The following is a 22,163-nucleotide window of genomic DNA, read 5'->3' on the forward strand; positions in this document are numbered from 1 at the left end:
ATTGTCTACATATTCAATCTTGTTTTCTGCAAATAAAGACAGTTGTGTTTCTTCCTTTTCAATCTTTAGGCCACTTTTTTGTTTTCCTTGCCTTATTGCAGGGATATACACTCATTTTTAAAGAAGTTATAAAGGGTATTTCTTCCACATGTCTCCCTTTTCCCTTTCGTATAGGTGTGTCTGGGCCTCAACTTGAGTTTTCTTTGAGGTCTGCTCCCATCTCCATTCCCCAGAGTTAGAGGGCAATACCTTTTCCCCCTTCTCCCAGTTTCTATGAGGAGGGATTTTCTCCAAGAAGCCCTAGCTAGTTGAGGAAGTGGACTGAGTTCGGGTTAGCAACTGGGCACGAGTATCATAGCCCCCCCGTCTCCCTGGAAGCTGGCCTGCAGGCAGGAAACGTGCATTCTTTTTTTTTTTTTAATGTTTATTTATTTTTGAGAGACAGAGAGAGAGAGAGAGAGACAGAGAGAGCATGAGCAGGGGAGGGGCAGAGAGAGAGGAAGACACAGAATCCGAAGCAGGCTCCAGGCTCCGAGCCGTCGGCACAGAGCCCGACGCGGGGCTCGAACCCACGGACTGCGAGATCACGACCTGAGCCGAAGTCGGACGCTGAACTCACTGAGCGGTCCGGGCGCCCGGGAACGTGCATTCTTGATTGCTGCCAGCTCTGCAGTAAGCTCGGTGTTAAAGGCTCTGTCGCCGTAAGAGGAGGTAAGGACAGTCCACCTCCCCCCAGACCAGGTGTGTCTGACTCCTTCGGGGCTCAGCAGATGCTTTGCTCTCATCCTCAGCTACATCTTCTGGCACGGCCTTTACGATGCAAATTACATATTGGTTCTCCTCTGCTTTCCCCCTTGACTAACGCCCCAGCTTCTGTAGATCTCAGAAGGGGAAGAGGGGAGCCATTTACTGGAGCCTCACAAGAGCCCCCCCAGTCTACAGCTCTCAGGTAGCTGCCATTCCTATTTCCCAAACAAGAGGCCAAAGAGGCACTGAGAATGGCTCTGGACTTCTCCTTCTGTGTGATACATTTCAAATATGGCAGCTGGAAAAGAAAAGTTGGTGGGGTACAAAAAGCTCCTTTGTGAGTGTATGTGGGAAAATGCACGGTCGGAGAGGCGGTGTGGGCAGGGGTGAGGAGCACGGGAGAGGCAAGGAGACTCCCTAGGTTAGGAGCCCAGCTGTGGCATTTCATAAAGACTGTGTGACTATGGACAGATTACCTAGCCTTGCCACATCTCAGTTCTTTTATCTGCAAAACGGATTGTTATGAAAATTAAGTGACTTCATTCATTTAAATGCTTAGAGTAGCACCTGGCCCATAGTAAGCACTCAATAAAAGCCGTTACCATTATTTTATTACAGACACTATAGATACAACTGTTTTAGAGAAGGTGTGGGGGAGAGGGACTGGTAGGAAAAGAAAGGAGGAAAAGTATCCTGGATGTTGGGAATTTTCTGATGTACCACGGACTCAGAAGACTGAGAAATCTGGTTTTGGTCACCTTAGACCAACCTGGCCTCTGCAAAAGGCTTGGGTGAGCACTTCAGTGAGTTGTGGGGTTCAGTGAATAATCTGAGTTCAAACTCTGCCTCTCACACCACTGTTGTTTGATCCTGGGCAAGCCATCCAATGAGCCTCCTTCTCTGCAGGAGAAAGGCTACCTGCCCCCTCCCCCAGGACAGCTGTGGCCGCCCCTGGATCAAAGTACGTGACGAGTGCATACCCTGGGTGAGGCCAGGGGCTGGTTCTCTGAAACTATGCAATCTTGTTACTGGCACTCAACCCAACTCCCCATTCTGCTCCTTCCAGAGCATTCCAACGGGACCTGCTTGAAAAACCTACCCGATAGTTGGCAGCCACGGAAGCTTGTGTTAGGTTCTATTATAAATAAACTTGACAGTGCATGGAAAAGTCCCGTATCCCTGAACTGGAAGGAGGGTGTGCTGTGTTTGAATCAGGGGGAGAGCGAAAGCCCCCTCTCAGACCTGCGGACTTAGTCTGGAAGAAGCATGCACGCATCCACACTGCGCCCACCGCCCCCCTCCCCCCCCCCCCCGCCGCCGCCCCCCGCTCAGCCACGGGGCACAGGGGCAGTTTACAGCTGGACCGCCACGCTTGAAAGCCAATTCAACATTAAGAATAACCACGGCCTTTTGCCAACATGGTGTGTCATATTTATTGGGCTATTCACAGGTCAGCTAAAACAGGAGGAAAGGAAAGACCAGATGACATCAGTAACGTCAGGAGACAAAATATTTAGCATTTCTTAAGTTTCAAATTTTGCATTCCGTTGCAGCTGAGGAATATAGGCAATTCATTAACATAACTGCAATGGGTGTGGTTTATTCTTAGCAACGAGAAGCTCGGACATTTATTCAACCGAAGACTTTTAGAACACTAAGCGAAAAAGGAAAGTATATTTTCATGTAGCTAAGACAAGAAAATCATTTATACAAATTAAATTGATACAAAATACATTATAAAGAGAACACACATACAAAAGTCATTAAGTGGGTCAAAGAGCAAGGATGTCACAGAACGCCACACGGAGAGAACACTGGTGTGAATTCATTTCAGTTATGAAAGTAGGTCCAAAGTTTGAGTTACACATTTACTGAGGTAAAGGCACGATCACTTCAACATAATTAATGGGGAAGAATCCAGATTCCCCATGGAGCATTCCCTCATACCAGTTTTCATCTATCTGATTGGTTAATGTAATGATGTCTCCTTCTTTAAATCCTAGTTCTCCTTGGTTCTCTGGCTCAAAATCATAGAGACCACGACAGCAGGGCTGGTCCATGGGAACGTTAGAACCTGTCCACGTCATACGGAGACAAAAAGTACAGGTTAATGGGACACATGATCTTTGGAGAAGGGGGAAGGTGGAGAGCTGGAGGGGTCATGAACACCAGGTCATCTGCCTTCTTCCCCAAAAGGCTGGCTCAGCCCGGCCCACCGATGCTGCGCTCTTGGGGTCTGTCCCGGCTGCCCCTCACTAGATGACGCCCTCGCAGACCTCCTGGGCCCACGGCTTCTCCCCTGGGTACCCCCATCCAGAGGAGTCAGGCCCGGCCTACCTTCCTGAAGCAGCTCCTTGGTTCTGCCTGGAGCCCGAGGGAGACACAGAACTACAAGGCCCAACCCCTGCCCTCAGGGAGCTTATGGTTTCTTTGTGAAGATCGGACAATACACGTGCAACATTTGAAGGACAAAGATGAGGTGGTGAGTCACTTATAGCTCAGAAGCTCAGAGAAGGAAGAAGCAGAAAAGGCCTGTGTGGTCGGGACATCTTCTTGGAGCTGGTGACCGGGACATGGAATGAGGCAGGATGTGATGCTGGAGAGAACAGGTAGACTATTCACAGACCAGCCTGACATGCTGGGCTGATTATAGGAAGTTCTCGGAATAACGGTTTTCAAATAGTTATTTTTTAATTTCTAAACTAAAACATGGCAATGGTAAGAAAGGAAGAAGAAAAGGAAGGAGGGAGGGAGGGAGGGAGAAGAATATGCAAAATCGAGGAAAGTCAGCTGTAACCCACTAACCCAGAGATAACCAATGTGAGATTTAACGTTTTGGTGGAGAAGCTTCCAGATGTGTTTATGAGTATATTTGCATATGTATTTACATAAATATGTTCATGAAAGAACATTCCTATACATATTATTGTGACTTTTTCTCCAGATTACTTTTAATTGCTGAGCAGTTGTCAACTATATCAGTATGACATGATTTTTTTTTAATGTTTATTTATTTTTGAGAGAAAGAGAGAAAGACAGAGTGTGAGCTTGGGAGGGGCAGAGAGAGAGGGAGCCACAGAATCCCAAGCAGGCTCCAGGCTCTGAGCTGTCAGCACAGAGCCCGACGAGGGGCTCCAACCCACGAACCATGAGATGATGACCTGAGCCAAAGTTGGGATGCTCAACCAACTGAGCCACCCAGGTGTCCCGATTTTTTTAAGTTTTTTTTTTTTTAATTTTTTTAGCATTTATTCATTTTTGAAAGGCAGAGAGACAGAGACTGAATGGGGGAGGGGGAGAGAGAGAAGGAGACACAGAATCTGAAGCAGGTTCCAGGCTCTGAGCTGTTAGCACAGAGCCCGACGCGGGGCTCAAACCCACGAACCAGGAGATCATGACCTGAGCCGAAGTTGGACGTTCAACCAACTGGCTTAACCAACCACCCAGGTGCCCCAATGACATGACTTCTTTAACTAACCTCCTATTGCTGGATAGTTAAGGTCCTTCCTTCCCTCCCTCCTTCCTTCCTTTTTCCCCCTTTCTTCAATTTATTCGTCTATTGTTTTTTGGTCTTAAAAGTTTTAGGAGCCCCCTTTTATACTATACTATACTATACTATACTATACTATACTATACTAATTACTATACTTTGTCATTTTGCTGTGAGCATTATTCCCAGTGTATCATGCTTTCTTCAATCTGTTCTGGAATGTGTCCTGGGGGTGGGGCAGGGAAGGGGGTCTGTTTGGTTTTGGCATACATACAGGTCAAGTTCATCAACCTTTGCATCCCAGGTTCCTCCTCCATGTTCGTATGTACATATTCAACTAAATTAATCCCAGCAATGATTTAACTTTTTCACGTGAAAATGTTTACTCTTAACTCCATTGAATTTTGGCTAATAGAGGTGTCATTTACTTTTAACAACGCTCAAGGGTTATCTCAACACAATTTATTAAATGATCCTTTCTTCCTCTACTGACTTCAAATATTACTTTCACCTTTACCATATAGTTAATTACCACGTGCACTTAGATGTATTTCAGGATTTTCTATTTTTTTCCCATTGATCGATTTAGGCGCCTGCAACGACGCATCATTTTAAATGTTGTGGCTTTCAAGTAAACGTGAATTACTAATAAGGTAAATTCCTCATCACTTTCTAATCTTTCAAAATCTCCTATTCTCATGAAATCATTCAACCAGGCAAACTTAAGCGTCAATGTATTGAGTGTTGTCCCCCCAATAAAAATCCCACTTTGGGGGCACCTGGCTGGCTCAGTCGGTACGGCATGTGGCTCTCGATCTCAGGGTCATGAGTTCAGGCCCCACGCTGGGCAGAGAGATTACTTTTTAAGAACTGCATTTTGATTGCAACTGGATCATATTTTTTTAAGTATTAAGACTAGTTTTAGGAGGTTTTTTAATGAGCGATGATCTGTGTTCCCTGAAAGAAACACTTACACGTGCGTTAAACTTCCATCCGACAGAGACACTGGGTTTGTTAACTAAGATTTTCGCATCTCTATTCAAAAGCGAAATTACTCTCATTTTACATTCTGGTCAGGTTTTGGTATCAGAACATGCCAGAAACTTGTTTTCTATTCTCCAAAATATTCAGTCTTGAATGTTTGAAAACATTTGCCCCCAATGATCTAGGCTAATGGGTTTCTGAACATAGAATGCTTTCTTGGATAGTTTGTGACAGTAACATAAGAGTGTCCACAAAAGAGGTGTGTGGCCCCACTCCAGGGCACGGCAGCCTCTAATGGGACGCGTGGCCTCAGCCAGTCTCATGATTCCCTGTGGAGGAGCTGAGGCAAGGGGGTGAGCAGGAGCGGAGAGGTTGCCCCGGCCAGGGGAGGTGACACCTGACCAGAGGGTCAAGCTCACAGACCACTGGTGGACGCAGAGCAGATGTGACTGTCCCCGTGAAGAACGAGCTGGAAGGGAGCTGAGCCCCACCCCGGGAAAACCACGCACCCCACGTACATGGTAACCACCCCGTGGACAGAGACCACCGCCAGAAGACAGAGCAGGCCATCCAGAAGGAGACCACGGAGGACTCCACACCATCGACAGCCGACTCCTCACGGCTTCCTTTTGTCACAGGAGCAGAGGGAGGTCTGCAAAGGCGGGAGGCAGTGTCCCAGGACAAGACCACACCGGATTCACAGTCTGTGTCCTTTCACAAGAGCTTAACCCCTGCACGTGACTGAAATAATCTGCCTAGATCATCTCACTTCTGCCATCCTCTTTGATGCTTTCTGTTTTGATTTCCTTTTTTCCATAATCAGGAAACAGTTTTCTTTCTCTCACTTCCACTGAGAGTCGAGGCAAGTTCTGCCAGAGACTGTGTTCCTTCCTCACCGAATCTTTTATGTCCACATAAAGAGAATATAGATCTGGGTACTTCTGTGTCTGGCCAAACGAGAAGCCCCTCTGTCCCAGGCAGCAAATTCACCGTGCACTGCCCGTTTCTCTGGCTGGTGGCGCGGCCCTCCTTCAGCAGGACCCCACTGCCTTCCTGTTACCGCGGCTCTCAATATGGCGGCACGGTAGGACGCCCACGGCCCCTCTGAACCCCAGGCCGATTAAGTCAGAAGCTCTTACAGTGGGGCCTGGACATCAGGGCTTCTTAAAATTTCTCAGGGGATTCCAACGTCCAGGGGAGGCTGCAAATCATCGGCCTAATGGCCCTCCCCCCTCCCTCTGCTTTTGTCAACCAGAGCTTGGGAGTGTCATGGCGTTTCAGCCGGTGGGGAAAGGGAAAGTGGTCATGGTAGGGAACGGGATCCTCTTCTCCCCCTCCAGATAGGAAGCTCCTTCCCATGTGGTGACTTACATGTAGACCAGCCTTTTAGCATCTGGATGCACCTGCACTACGGTCTCTAGAATGTACTTGATGTTTCTAGCTTTCTGATGGCTCCTTCCACGACAGACCTCCACGCCACCCCAACTTTTGTCATAATGATGGCGGTGGGAGGATTTCAATGTGGAGGCCCGGCTCATCGTCTTGAATTTGAACAGGATAACATGCAATTACTTCAAAGCACTGGGAAATGGAGTGTTTTGCCTGCAGAACTTTTCATTCTCCTCTGGAAACGCAAAGCCTGGCTGGTGAGCTGGGGCACCGAAAATCTATGGCAACTTGGGCCGTTGAGTCACAGTCAACTTTATTAATGGATACGTGCTTTAACGTGGTCTATGAAGGTGATTACCGTCCTTTTAGCATTTCCAGCACTCTACCAGTGCAATAAAGAGGGAGCTGGAGGCAGCTGCCAAACCACACGGTGGGCTCGGGAAGCACTTCCTTGAACACGAAACGTCAGCGCTAGAAAGGTATTTTGGTGGTCCTCCCATGGACCCTTCTCTTTTTGAAGGAGAGACAGCGATGCCTCTAAGAGGTGACAACAGCCTGGCCCCGGGGCTAATGGCAGCGCCAGGGCCAGACACCAGGGCTCCAGAGCCCAGCCTGTGACCTACCCGACTGACGTCACCTCCGACGTGATCTAGGACGCTACTCAGGGTTGCCAAGCCATTTTGTGAGCTACCACCCTGAGCACGGGTCTAAGTGTATTTTTTCCTCCCGTTTACTCTGCAAGCTACCTGCAATGACTAAAATAAATGCTAAACTGCAGGCACGCACTTACCCCGACCACCAGCTGCATGTGTATACGTGTGCACTCCCAGCGCACACACCGAACACGTCGGGGGAAAGACACATTACTCACTTCTCACCTCATTTATTCTAGGCAAGGGACCGTTGCCACGCTGCCCACTTAGATTTTCTAAGAGCTGGAGAGCGACCAGCACTCCTATCACACTCCATTAGCAGATGAGCCCCAAACAGGGCGTCTCTGCTGAGACCACTGAGTGGGGAGACCCCTGGACACCGGTTCCCTGACTCAGGTGAGGCCTGAACACCTGGCTCTCTCCGGCCAGCTCCACGCCGCCCCCCGCCCCGAACACACTTCCGGCAGTGCGGGCACCAGGTAAATCCACACCTTCCGGCTAGAGCTGGGCTGGCCGTCCTGATTGACACAAGCAGCAGACGATATTCTGGAGCATCATCCCACGCACTTGTCATGCTGGCTCGCGTCTGCGGTCTGGGGCCCTTAATCCAAGGGGCTGTGGCCTCCCTAACTTGATGGAAAGGGGAGAGCCCGCACGTGGACAGTGCAGTCAATGTGGCAAGTTCTAAGTTGCAAAATAATGCCACTTCAGCTATGAAACAGCGGGAAACGGCTTTCATGCCGGCGCCAGGTAGGCTTTTCTGAGATTTAAGAGGCAGAGAGAGAGACACAGACAGCCAGATAGGCTGACTCCTGGGGTCCAAGGAACCAGGATGTGAAGAACTCAGAGCAAGGAGATCCTATTACAAGCCTCAAAGAGGGAAGCGCTGTTCCCTGCCACCCAGAGGAGATACACAAGCTCTTTCTAGAGGCCGGAGAGAGAAGAGGCTGGGCAAGAAGGCTTAAAAGCTCCCCAGATTCCATGCAGGGCAGGGGGTGGTGGTCTTGGGCCCCACTTCCCACTGGAATTCTGGGAGAAGCCGGGCCCCCCCCCGAAGTGCTCTAGCCCCACAGGGGGTGGGGGGCCAAACAGTAGTAACGGTGGGGTGGTGTAATTAAGCCACCCCTGGCTCCCTGCGACCCGTGAACAAATCTCAAGTCCCCCCGGAAGCAAGGAGGTGCTGGGGGGGGCGGCTGGACCGGGCGCGGCCTGGGGGTGGGCACACAGGATGCAGAGACCCCACAAGGCAGAGCTGGAGGCTTGGACCACAGAGCCAGGCCCGGGCCTGTAGTGATAAGTCATCTCAACAGTGCGAGCAGGTCAGGCCCAGACAAGCTCCTCGCCGGCCACCACGATGTCCAGTGACCTTCCCCTGGCATCTGGGCCACATCTTGGGGTCGAGACGTGGGGAGAAGAGGGCCGGTGAGGAAAACCAAGAGCTCTGACAGGGACTTAAAGTGAATTTAAGTCCTAAATTGACCAAGTAATAAGTGGATAGTCTACTTTCTATTGAAAGAGACCGAGTTACCTTGAAATGGCAAGATTATGTTTTTTTCCACCATTAGAAGAGATGGAAAAAAGATTAATTTTTTTTTTTTTTTTTTTTTTTTTGGCCAACAGTAGAAATGGAAAAAAGATTAACTTGTTTCCGCCACTGGTCTAAATGGAGGCAAGTTCAGTTCACTTAAAGAGAAATAAAAGTTTCTGCCCACCTAAGTGATAATGTATGAATTTTCCCTCTCCACAGAAGAGGAGTCACAATCACCAGGGCTGGTGGGGTCTCCCAAACGGGACCAGCCACAAACGTCCGCAAGGTGCCTGAATGCCCAACTTCCCAGTCAGAAGCCGGCACCTTTGCTGAAACCTTCGCATGAGAAAAGATGGGTCGTACCCAGCGTCCCATCCTCGGGGACGACGTGTGCCTTTTGTCCCCTGGAGTCCGGCAACTGGTGCTCCTCGACCACGCCCACCTGCCGGCTGTCCCACACGCAGCAGTGGCCCCGGACCCTCGGGGAGCTGCTCTCGCGTACCTCGCCGGCCGATGTGCACGCGTGTGCTGCACAGCAGGCAGCTGACCCCCCAGCCCCCCGCCGTCCAGCCTTCCCCCCACCCCCGCCCTGGCCCAGTGGCCTGTGTTTATTTTCTCTTACTCCTGAGACCTGGCTTAACGTAACATGAGAGCAGAGGTGGGAAAAACACAGTCTTCCTTGTTAAAGCCCTGAAACAAAGATTATTTTAACAGAGAAAAGGGAGTATCCCTGCTAAATATTTATTATTCCTGTCCTGATCCACACCAGTAGGAGAAAAAGAAACAAAGGAGGCTGGAACACAAGAGCTTCAAGGTGGCTGGTCAGTAAGTACCCTAATGGCAGCACACGACAGGTAGGGAGCTCCCGTTCTCCCTAAAATAAGTTTCCCTCCCTCTAGGCAATAATTTGGCCTAGTTCCTAACAATATTGGGTCCCCCCCTTATTATTTTAACAACGGTGAAATTCCAGGGAGTGCCCTTCCCCCAGCCAGCCCTTTGTGCCCCCAAGTCCCTGCCGCAGAGGGCGACTCACACAGAGGTGCCCAGCACATCTCACTCCAGTGGTGGTTCCCTGGTCCTCAGCCCCAGTCGGCGACAGGGGTGACACGGGTTTACCCCGGGCCAGGGCAATATCCCGAGTGCCTCGCTGGTACCAGTGGGCCTACTTTGGTTCCATCACTTCCCCCAGTGGGATGGATGGAGAAACCAAGGCATACAGAGGTTCAACACGGCGCGCCTCCATCTGGGTCCAGAGTCCACCCTCGATCCGAAAGTCATTAGCTGGCGGGTCCATCCCCACCTAATTGCCGAGCCAACCCCAAGCTGGGGTGCGGGGAGGGCGGGGTCCATCCGTTGGGCTGGGTGAGCCCACGTGTCCTCGGCCTGGCGTGCTCGGGGGAGCTCCGAGGCCCCGGGATGCCCTCTGGGGAGCGGTCTCCCCTAAACCCCTCCCTGGTCCTCCGAGGCCCACCCAGGTCCCACCTCGCCTTGCCAGTCATGCTCAAAGGACGTCCTTTGGGTACTTACTCTCGGGCCTGCTTGCCTCTGCCTGAGCCTCTGCTTCTAAGTGAGCAGCTCAGGCTTCAGTTAAAAAACAACACAAACACTGGCATCCACCGCAGGTGGCAGATTAGCCACCAGAGTGGATGTGGCATCAGATGTCCCTGGCATTCTGCAGCCGGGCCTGCTCACGTGCCAGGATCTGCCGGCCTGTCCTCAAGGACCGTGTCTCTGCCCCTGCCGCTGACGGCGGTGGAGGGGGACGGGGAGCGAGCGGTCAGCGGGGCGGGGGACATCCTTCTCTCCGCGGCACGAAAACATCGCCATCTTGGGCCGCATTTAAACTTGGGTTGTTTTCAGACCCTCAGAGGCCCCCACTGCTCTCTCCTCTGCCGGCCCCGACTCTGGGGATCCCGTTACCCGGAACCCCCCACCCGCAGAGCACCCCAACTAACTGCAAGGCAAGCTACGACCCCACCCCCCAACTCCTATAGTTTGGAGGGGAAAGGGGAGGGAGAGAGAAGTGATTCGCACACCTGATGCCGACGTGAGCGCCTATTGGCGAATGACCGATCTACCAGAAGCTACTGACCTGAGGAGGGTTCTTTGTCTTTTAGTAAATGCCCCAGACTTCTGTGCCTTTTGAGTGTTTTGTTCCTGCTTTTTTTTTTAGTCTTTCTCTTGCCTCCCTTGTGGTCGGGCCGCGACCCGTCACTGTCCTGCCGTGAGTGGGCCTTCCCGAAGCTGTCCCTTGGTCTCTCTAATCTGCTGCTTCCAGTCTGCTGTAGGCTAGGAAATCAGAGGACCATTAGGTGACATCAACAGCCACTGGGTCGTGGGCTCTTACTCTGCAGCCCTACGCGTGCCCAGAACCTCCGATTCACACAAGCTTCAAATAAACCTGTGAGGTCAGGGTGCTAATTCCCATCCTTTTGAGGGTGAAACCGAGACCCAGAGGCATGGGGTGAGAGCCAGGGTCTGGGCACTTCTGTGGCTCTGGAGCCCATCTGACAGTGAGGACTGCAGGGGACACCCATCGCAGCCGGGCGGGCTCAGGTTCTGACGCCTTCCTGGTCTTAAGTCTGGAAGTTCAGAGGTGGTTCCTTATCACCAACACTACTGGTGGGGCCGCTAAGGAGCAGAGAGGGAGTTTCCTGTCAATGGGCGGAGTTAACCCAAGCAGGAATGGGGGACCCTTTACCCCCTCTGGGGGGCTTCAGCTGCACACCAGGACCTCCCTGAGATGTGGCTGTGCCCCCACCATCGGACGACGGGGTAGCTCAGCTCTTGACGGGCTGGGACACATGACCGGTTTCAAACTTTCAAGTTTATTTCCAGTTCAGACTCGTTCTCAGGCACTCCGGGCCAGACACCACACTCAACCCAGGAGATGCCACCTCTTTTGAATTAGAATGAGCATATTTGGTGCAAGTTGTAATTTCTTTTTCTTTTAATCAGTCTAAAATCTCAAGCACTTGTAGAAAAGTTCTTGGAAGCTAAACACTTTCCCTTTAGCTGACCCAGACACAGCAGAATTATGATAAATACCACAAAACCTATTTTGTTTAGCATCTCTAAAACACTATTTTTGGGGCGCCTGGGTGGCTCAGTCGACTGAATGTCCGGCTTCGTGATCTTACAGCTCGTAGGTTTGAGCCCTGCACTGGGCTCTGTGCTGACGGCTCAGAGCCTGGAGCCTGCTTCGGATTCTGTGTCTCCCTCTCTCTCTGCCCCACCCCCCCCCCGCCCACTCACACTCTGTCTCTCTCTCTCCCTCAAAAGATAAGATAAACATTAAAAATATAACTAAATAAAATCGAATCCTATTTTTGTCCACTGGTAATAAATTAGGCAGGGACTTCAGATCCCTGGTTTCTAGCTCTGGATTAGGTCACCTCTGGGCCCTGATTTTCAACTTTAATCTGTGGTTAATGCTACGGACTGAATGTCCAACAAATTCATACACTGAAGCCTAGTCCCCAGTGTGGTGGTAAGTGGAGGTGGGACTCTGGGGAGGTGATTAGGTCACGACGGTGGACCCGCAGGAATGGGACAGAGCCACCATGTCGGGACACAACAAGAAGACAGCCATCTGCAAACCAGGAAGCGGACCCTCACCAGCCACGGAATCTGCTGGCACCTTGACCTTGGACCTCAAACCTCCAGTGCTGTGGAAAATAAGTGTGTTGGTTAAGCCCCTGGTCTGTGGTGTTCTGTGACAGCTGCCCAGCTAGCTAAGACAAATCTACTGAAGACTATGAACTGTCTTTCTAGAAATAAGAAATCTGTGTTTATCCACAGGAGATGTGACTTGTTGAAACTGCTTGCCAGTGGAACTCAAGCTTCATGATTCTACTCTCGTCTATAAAAATGAGCATGTGTGATTTCTTTCACCCTTAATACCAGTCCTCCCCAGCTGATCAAGACTGCAACACCCCGGTGTGACCAGTAAGGTGTGTGCCCTCCACCCTGCACAGCCTTGCTTGTCCTGAGATGTAATGTCGAAAGTTGAGGCCCCTGTACTTATGGAAGCTTCCTGGGAAGTGGCCCTCTGTGACAACCAGGCCTGGGAGGTGACCCTCTGTGACCATCAGGCCCAGTGTCTGTGGGTCCCCTTCGCCACTCCGAGTGAAGGGAAAGCAGAAAACAAACGGTGGCCGTAATCACAGGTGGCTTCCTGGCCGCCGGCACGGGGCCAAGCCTGCAGATGTGTTTCCTGTGCTCTGCTCCTCGCTTTGTATAGTGCGGATTAGATGCCAACACTTAAAAATCAGGAGATTGATTGGGGCGCCTGGGTGGCTCAGTCGGTTGAGCATCCGACTTCGGCTCAGGTCACGATCTCGCAGCCCGTGAGTTCGAGCCCCGCGTCGAGCCCCGCGTCGGGCTCTGTGCTGACAGCTCAGAGCCTGGAGCCTGTTTCAGACTCTATGTCTCCCTCTTCCTCTGACCCTCCCCTATTCATGCTCTCTCTCTGTCTCAAAAATAAATAAATGTTAAAAAAAAATTTTAAGAAAAAAAATCAGGAGATTGCTCGTAAATAGATGATTTCTGGCTTCTCTTGAAGAAATTCTGGGCCCACAGCCCCGGGCAACAAGCAGTGGCTACTGCCCACTGGCGTCCCCGTGACTAGACTCGTCTCCCCCCTTTGTGCACCTGTCCTGGAGGTCCAGTGTCAGCCACTTATCACCGCCCTGGCACTGTTTTCTTAGGCTTTCCCTGAGTCTCTCATCCTCATAATCTGGCATTAGAATTTGCACCTGGGGCCACACCCACTGGATAATTCCAGGGGGCGTCAGACAGGACTCCGAGGTACTGTCCCCTGGATTTGTGCTATACGGGTGCCCTATGTGTCACCCGGGACACAATCCACTTCTACACTTTTTTTTTTTTTAATGTAAGTACCAGGGTGCCCAGATAGCTCAGTTGGGTGTCTGACTCTTGATTTCGGCTCAGGTCATGAGGTCACGATCTCGTGGTTCATGGGATCAAGCCCCACGTCGGGCTCTGTGCTCACAGCACAGAGCCTGCTTGGGATTCTCTCTCTCTCTCTCTCTCTCTCTCTCTCTCTCTGCCTCTCTCTGTCCCTCCCCAGCTTGCTCACCACCTCTCTCTCAAAATAAATATTTAAAAATATTTATAGGGGCGCCTGGGTGGCTCAGTCGGTTGAGTGTCCGACTTCAGCTCAGGTCACGATCTCACGGTTCGTGAGTTCGAGCCCCACGTCGGGCTCTGGGCTGACGGCTCGGAGCCTGGAGCCTGCTTCTGATCCTGTGTCTCCCTCTCTCTCTGCCCCTCCCCCATTCATGCTCTGTCTCTCTCTGTCTCAAAAATAAATAAACATTAAAAAAAATAAAATAAAATAAAAAAAAAAATAAAAATAAAAATATTTATAAGTACCTATATTAATATTTAGATAATGACATTTTAAAATTTAGCTTAAACACCTTGCAAAATATCGACATTTTTAAATATGCAGCATTTGAGATAATAGAATCATATCACCATCTCAGCCAAGTAGTATTGAACTTGCCACAACTAAGTTACAAGTTACATCTTACAGCTTTTTGAAACCTCTTTTTCATAGACTTTTTCGAAGAATTACAGGAAACCATTCCCTGCAGGGAGAGAGCCTTTCCCTCTAAAGCTTCCTTCGGAGGAAAAACAAGAGAAGGGCTTTTCTCCTTTCTTGAATCAATGGCTGCTGATCAACAATAAGAATCATGGTTCAATTTCATCTTGTTAAAGAAATATTTTTTAAACACAGAACATACAAAATGTTCAGTCTGTACACTTCTCAAGTTTTTAAGAATGTTAGGTGCTCATAAAAGATAATTACTACAGCCACAGAGTGAGCTGGGAAAGAAACTTGGAAGGTGTTATAGCCGATCATTTTACTTAGGAACAAGGTCAAATCAGCCCAGAGATGTTAAGAAACTCACCCAAAGTCACACAGCTCATGGATCTGAGCTACAACACAGGAGTCCTGCACTTCCTTGTTTATTTCTCTCCTGTCAATAGCACTGACTGACCCACTGCTGATAATATACAGAAACGGATGCGTGGGGAGGGCAACAAACAAGAAAATTGTGGGAGGGAAAGAAGAAAAAGTAAAAACCAACCTGCCCACGAAGCAATCACCACTGTCGCTGTTAAGCGACATTTTAATTTCCTCTTTGGAAATTTAGGTTAAAAAAAAAAAAAGCATATATTTCTATTTGCAAAGTGCTCGTCTTCTTCGAGTTTCAAGCCTCACACTTTACTATGGAAGAAATGTTTATTTTCTAACGTAATCCCGGAGATTCTGCCCCAACAAGGGGAACGACTCAGACTCGAGACGGGATTTCCGAGCCCCTCTGAGAAGTGTCAAGAACTTTATAAAAGTCTCCTTTGTACCTGAAGGGAGTTGCACTGTCTTCACATAGGCCCTTTGAGAGATTTATTCTGCCTTGCTCTGAAACGCCTACGGCATACACTCGCAGCCCACACTTGTTCACTGATCTCAGCCCATCTCAGGCCGGAGCATATTAACCCTAAATCGTGAGTATATAAAGCGGCACCCTCTTTAAGAACCCAAGTGGGAGGGGGAACCCTCCACACATAATTGAGTTGACAAAAAACATAAAATATACCTTGTCTTTTTTTTTTATGTTTTACTTATTTTTGAGAGAGAGAGAAAGAGAGACAGAGAGAGAGACAGAGCATGAGCCGGGGAGGGGCAGAGAGAGGGAGACACAGAATCGGAAGCAGGCTCCAGGCGCCGAGCTGTCAGCACAGAGCCCGACGTGGGGGCTCGAACTCACGGACTGCGAGCTCATGACCTGAGCCAAAGTCAGACACTAAACCGACTGAGCCACCCAGGCACCCCTGTTCTTACCTTTATGTTAAAGAGAACTTCGAAGAAAAAACAACAAACTGAAGAAAGTATACCCAACAGATAGGACAGCCAAGTATTACTGTAACTTAGAGGGTTCTTAAATTTTTGTTAATGCTTTTTTTTTTTTTAGAGAGAGAGAAAGAGAGAGAGAGAGAGAGAGAGAGAGAGAGAGAGCACAAGTTGGGGAGGGGCAGAGAGAGAGGGAGACACAGAATCCAAAGCAGGCTCCAGGCTCCGAGCTGTCAGCACAGAGCCCGACGTGGGGCTCGAGTTCGGGAACCGCGAGATCACGACCTGAGCCGAAGTCAGACGCTCAACCGACGGAGCCACCCAGGCACCCCTATACTTTGTAACGCACTAAGTGACAACGTGGGGCCCGGTAAAAATGAGCCAGGAAGATACTTGAGCACAGGTTACAAACTCCTACACTATTTTCTGCAAAACCCAGGGTTTTCTGGCAACAACGCAGGCACACGTTTCAGCCTGGAGACTTTTCTTGGCCCCCTCGTGTCTTTGGGGACCCAGGGGCAGCACATGCCGGTGAAGCGTCGTGACCCTGCACTCACGGGCTCGGCCGGGCGGTGCTTTCTCCAAGCCAGGGCGACAGCGGGGCTCTGCAATTCATCATCTCAACATGTGACTTCCACCACCATCCCCCTCCCCCTTCTCCATTCCTGGCTCATTCTATTCATCCTCTTAAGCAGCGAGAAATGATGTTATCAAAGATTCCATCTCAGTCCCGCGATGGACTGTGCCTAATCGACCTGCACCCTTTTCATCTCCCTCTTTTCCTTTAGAAAGAAACGATGGAGAAAATGTTCTTGGAATTCGTTCCTGGCAGAGTCCTGCGAGCTTCGCTTTAAATTGTTAGTGAAATGCTTGACATTTTTCCTTCACTTTATAAACATTATGTGCAAATCATCCAGAATCCTAATGGAAAGTAATTTCCCATTGATACAGGCTATAAAATGCCATTTTCTTTTGAAACCGTGCCCCAGAAATAAACAGTACAGGACCCCCTTACACTCGCAGATTCCACCCACAAATCACCGAAGCCCGATGCTGGAGTCCGGGGCCCAGGCTCCTGCCAGGGGCAATTTCGGAGAGGCAGCCTGGGAAGGCACAGGCACGCGTCGAACGGTGGCACTCGGAGCCTGCAGCACCCGAGAATCCGGCGGTTGGACCCGGAGCCTTCCAGAGACCATCTCTTGCACATCTGTGGTCTGGTCTCTGGCCGACCACTGCCCTTCTAACAACTTAATCTGCCCAGGGGCCTAGCTACTGGCCAAGAAGGAGGGGACGAAAGCACTGACATGCACAGCCTGGCCGAGAAAGCCAGGGAACTCGCTGTCCTATCCGCGTTTTCTTCTTCCAGGTCAGATGCATACGACCAACTCCCTGTGCGACCACCTGCTGGCTGCAGCGTCCCTGCGATCAAGAATCTTGGAAATAAATCATCCCCGATGCTCTTGGACGTTTTAAACGTTGCCCTGGATTCCTTCTTAATGATATAAAGTGAAATATCTGTGAGGGAAAGTGCCCAGCACTGCTTACTGGCTCTGCGGCCTTGAGAAAAATCTCACTTAACCCCTCTGAGCCTCCACTTACGCATCTGCAAAATGTGCATAACAACAATCTAAGAAATGTGTATGAAGTATTTCGTACCGTACCTGACCCACAGTAAGTACTCAGGAAGTGTAACTGCTATGTTGTTATATTATTATTTGTTACCCTTTTATTTTCTACTATTACCACTTCCTTGAAATATTGTTACAGTCATGAAATGAGTTCTGTATATAAAGCATCAAATAATGATACCTGGCATATTTCTGGCACTCCAATGCTACGTCCTTATGGCCTTAAGTGATGCTTTAGTTAAAATCCACCTTCACTGTCACAGGGTACAGTGCTTTTCACACTGTCAGTCTGAGAGGTCCAGTTAGCATCCTCCAAGTAGGCAAGGACACCCCCTCCCAAAGGAGAGCTGGGTTTTCTCTCCTAGCAATTGAGAGCATGGCATCCTGGGAGCTGGCCCCTGGCTCCTGCTAACTGGGCTTCCCTCAGACACAATATGGTGCAGGGGGCGGGGAGGGCGGTGACAGGCAGCCTGGGGTCGGACTCACTTTCAAAGTTTTTAGTTTTTTATATCCCGCTTCTTTCCAAACAGGAATTGTGAAGTGGCCTATGATAATATACGTATTCAGAATCTAGTGTTTCTGGACCAGAAGCAGAAAAGCAAAGCCACAAACACTAGGGAAACAATATATTGTCATCCAAACGGGACAACTTCCGAGAGTAAAAGCGGGGCGTTATTACGAACTGAACTAGAGCAACGGGGATGGGACTGTCTTGGGACAGTTTACCGGGACTGTCCCAAGCGAATGAGGGTGCAGGGCTGCCGTGGCCCAAGGGGAGGAGAAGCACGTGAGCCAGATGCAGTCGCGTTAATGGTTCCCATGATCCTCTCTTCACACCCGGAGGCTTATCCAAATGTTCTTATTTGAACGTTCTTATCAAAACACAACTGAAAGAGTATCTTGAAAAGAAAGGAAACTGTTGTCCGTGATCCTACTACCACGTAACCTGGCCTTCACAGACACCGATTTGCAGAACTGCAATCACAGGATACTTACAAGTTTGCGTCTCTTTTCCACTCGATTTTCAGACCATAAACAGGTTTATGCATCTACCTAACGTCCACAGTAATAAGTCTAAGTAGCTGCATAACAACCCCTCTGATGTACCGTTGCCCTATTACAGACAAATATATATAAATGAACACTGGCCATTAGGTTATTTTCACTGATAACTTTTTATTTCTCTGGACAGTGGTGTAACAGAACGGGGAATATGCTGTTGCTTAAATTATTTCCTTAGGACACATGTCCGGGCATGAAGCCACTGAGAATGCCTAAACATTTTTATTAATTTTGATAGATACCGCTAAATTGATTTCCCAGTGAGTCACCCCAGGGGTCGACGAATGATAGCCTGCAGGCCAAATAATGTTTTAATGGAACACAGCCTTGCCCATTCATTTCCATGCTGTCTACGGCCGCTTCCCACTGTAACCAAGTCACGTGGTTACAACAGAGCCCGTACGGCCCACGAAGCCTAAAGTATTTACCACTCGGCCCCCGACGGAAGACATCTGCCAGCTCTCGCTTACCTTAATACGCCTTCCCACAAGCAGCGTGGTCACGGACGCGGGACCACACTCTCACAGAAATGAATTATGTGGGACCTACAGGGAGGTCAGCGAGACAGAACAGATATCTTCTTCCACAACAAGTGTGTGGTCGGTGAGTGTGGTACGAGCCACGAGCTAACCACGAAACCCACTCTTCCCTTCTTCCCCAGGAATATCAATACAGGTAGGATGTGACTCTCCCCGCACCACACCCCCCCCTCCCCCCGGCCCCCAACTCAGCCTCTGCAGCCAAGTGAGGCCATCAGGCTCCGCTACTGCCAGACTGGGAGTGGAAGAGACGTGAGCCATCTGGGGCTCACTTCCTCAAGGGGAATCCCTGGCCTGGGCTCCCAGTCTTAATTTCTACCTTTTTTGAACACCTGCTTCCTGGAGCGTCCACACAACAGCAACTACTATCTAACTGACACAACACGGTGCCAGAAGTGGGGTCTTGCCACCACGAGACTTGTGGCGCCGACTCTGCGGGCAGGAGGTGATGAGGAAGAAGCGGGTATAACAGGCGTGAAGCCACGACCTCGCAAACTTTGCCTCGTGGCAAAGTGTTTGGTGACACTTTGGCCTATGACCAGTTGGAGAGCATATCACATGCCAGCAGCTCGAAAGAAAAAAGATGGATAAAACAGAACGCTAGTGCGTGTTCGCCGCTCCATGGGGCTGCCACAAACTGCTGTAAGAGAGACAACAAGAACTGCCCAGTTTGCAAGCAGAAGTAAGAGGGAGGAGAGAAAAGAGCCGAGGTTGGATTGCAGTGCGTTAGAAAAGCTAACTGCTTGATGAGCAAGGTGTTATCCCAAATCACTCTGAGACTTCTCTAAACCAAACGAAGGGCCCAGTTCTGCGGCAAGGATTAAGTTAAAAGTATTGCCTCCCCACTCCCAGTCCCCTGTTGATTCAGACAGCCTCAAGGTAACCTTCATAGGTTAAGAAAGGCTAAAGGGCAACCGGCGGAATGGGAGAAGACATCTGCAAACGACACGTGCGATAAAGGGTTAGTATCCAGAATCTAGCTAGAACTTACCAAACTCAAGACCCAAAAAACAAATAATCCAGTGAAAAAATGGGCAGAAGACATAAGTAGATGCTTTTCCAAAGACACCCAGAGAGCTAACAGACACGTGAAAATATGCTCGACATCACTCATCAACAGGGGACTACAAATCAAAACCACACTCAGATACCACCTCACACAGGTCAGAGTGGCCAAAATGAACAAATCAGGAGACTACAGAGGCTGGAGAGGATGCGGAGAAACGGGAACCCTCTCGCACTGTGGGTGGGAATGCAGACTGGGGCAGCCGCTCTGGAAAACAGTGTGGAGGTTCCTCAAAAAATTGAAAATACAACTACCCTCCGACCCAGCAACTGCACTACTAGGTATTTATCCAAGGGATACAGGTGTGCTGTTTCGAAGGGACACATGCACCCCCATGTTTATAGCAGCCCTATCGACAATAGCCAAAGTATGGAAAGAGCCCAGATGTCCATCGACAAATGAATGGATAAAGATGTGGTAAATGTATACAATGTAAATATTACTCGGCAATCCAAAAGAATGAAGTCTGGCCGTTTGCGACAACGTGGATGGAACTGGAGTGTATTATCCTAAGTACAATAAGTCAGAGAAATTTGATTTAACAAGTATCATATGATCTCACTCCTATGTGGAATTTAAGAAACACAACAGATAAACACAGGGAAAGGGAAGGAAAACTAAGGTAAAAACAGAGAGGGAGGCAAACCATAAGAGACTCTTAAATACAGAGACCAGACTGGGGGTTGCTGGAGGGGAGGGGAGTGGGGGAAGGGCTAGGTGGGGGATGGGCGCTGAGGAGGGCGCTTGCTGGGAGGAGCACTGGGTGTCGGATGGGAGCGAGGAATCTCTGGGTTCTGCTCCTGAAACCGGTGCTGCCGTGCTCAATCAATCAATAACTTGAATTTAAATTAAAAAAAAAAAAAAAAAGGCTTGACAAGAAGAGGAGGAAAGAAGGTGGCCCGAAGAGCTACGTCTAGGGCAGGGCCTCGGGGGTGGTCACCGGCCCGAAGGCAGAGTTTCCGGAGGTGGAACCTGAACACAAGAATGGACAAAATATCCATAAGGACACAGGAGACTTGAACTACGCTATCAGGCAACGTGACCTAATTGACATCTGTAGAACACTCTACCCAACATGAATAGAATCCACGTGCATTTCAAGTCAAGAACATTTACCAGGATGGACTCTATTCTGGGCCATAAAGCAAGTCTCAAAAAATGTTAAAGGGTACAGTTCGCACGGACTACGTCATCGACCAAAATGGAATCAATTAGAAACCTAAAACAGAAAAGGTATCTGGAGAATCCTCCAAATGTCGGGAAGTAAACCACGGGTTAAAGACGATATCAGACGTGCAACTAGGAAGTACTCCAAAGAGGACGAAAACGAAGACAACATGCCAAGAGCTACGGGTTACCGCTAACAGTGGTACTTCGAGGGAAAGACCAGCACTAAATACACAGATTAGGAAGGAAGAAAGGACGCAGTGACCTCAGCTTCTACCTCAAGAAATTACATGAAGAAGAGCAAATGAAATCCAAAAGAGAAGAAATAACAAAGATCGAAGTGGAACTCAGTGAGCTAGAAAACAGTAAACAAGAGAGAAATCAATGCAACAGAAAACGGGTTCTTTGAGAACAGCAATAAAACTGAGGCATCAGTAGGCAGGTTGATCGAGAAAAAAAAGAGAGAAGATACAAATTTTCTATCAGAAACGAGAGCAGTGGGATCACTACAAACTCTACAGAGCTTACAAGGAAAATACGGGAATATATGAACAACTTTATGCCAATAAATCTGGCAACTTAGATGAAATGGATGATACCTTGAAAGACACAAACTACCAGAGCTCACTCCACAAGAAACAGATGCCCTCAATAGCCTGAGATCTATAAGGAAATTTAATTTGTGGTTAAAAAAACTTCTTCACAGGGAAACATTTATTTTAAAGAGTAACTTTACAGTGAAAGCTGAGAAACACTGGGCTGGCCAGGGGGTCAACGACAGCATCGATTACAATTAACATCAATAGTAATAAATAATTCGTGTTGATGGAATATACCCCGAGAATGGCACCTGGCCTCTGTGGTGTGGCCCTGACTCCACATCCAAATCCCCGGTCTCATCCTGAAAAAAAACGAGACAAATCTCAACTGAGGAACATTCTACAGAATATCTGAACACTACTCCCCCAAACTGCCAAGCTCATTAAACACAAAGACAGTCTTAGAAACTGTCACAGTCAAGAGTCTA

At 49.2% G+C, this 22,163-nt stretch overlaps 1 protein-coding gene and 1 long non-coding RNA gene across 8 annotated transcripts in view; one reads left to right on the plus strand and one right to left on the minus strand.

Annotated features, from left to right (window-relative positions):
- Positions 1–449: 449 nt before the first annotated feature.
- LOC131515945 (uncharacterized) lies at positions 450–3,658 on the plus strand. The gene is made up of 2 exons (XR_009263759.1): positions 450–711; positions 1,814–3,658. It is a non-coding gene; the product is annotated as an uncharacterized LOC131515945 (long non-coding RNA).
- Positions 2,156–22,163, minus strand: part of SH3GL3 (SH3 domain containing GRB2 like 3, endophilin A3) — a 132,358-nt gene continuing 112,350 nt past the window's right edge. For 6 of the 7 annotated variants that reach the window (XM_058736412.1, XM_058736410.1, XM_058736409.1 and 3 more), the window contains one exon: positions 2,156–2,821. In XM_058736412.1, the coding sequence (XP_058592395.1) occupies positions 2,616–2,821 (206 nt within the window). In that variant the 3' untranslated portion in view covers positions 2,156–2,615. Of the gene's footprint in view, positions 2,822–10,888; positions 11,081–22,163 lie in introns of those variants that run through there. The other variant, XM_058736411.1, reaches the window with a different exon arrangement.

This window comes from Neofelis nebulosa, chromosome 7 (assembly GCF_028018385.1).
Source record: "Neofelis nebulosa isolate mNeoNeb1 chromosome 7, mNeoNeb1.pri, whole genome shotgun sequence".
Classification (NCBI taxonomy): Eukaryota; Metazoa; Chordata; class Mammalia; order Carnivora; family Felidae; genus Neofelis; species Neofelis nebulosa.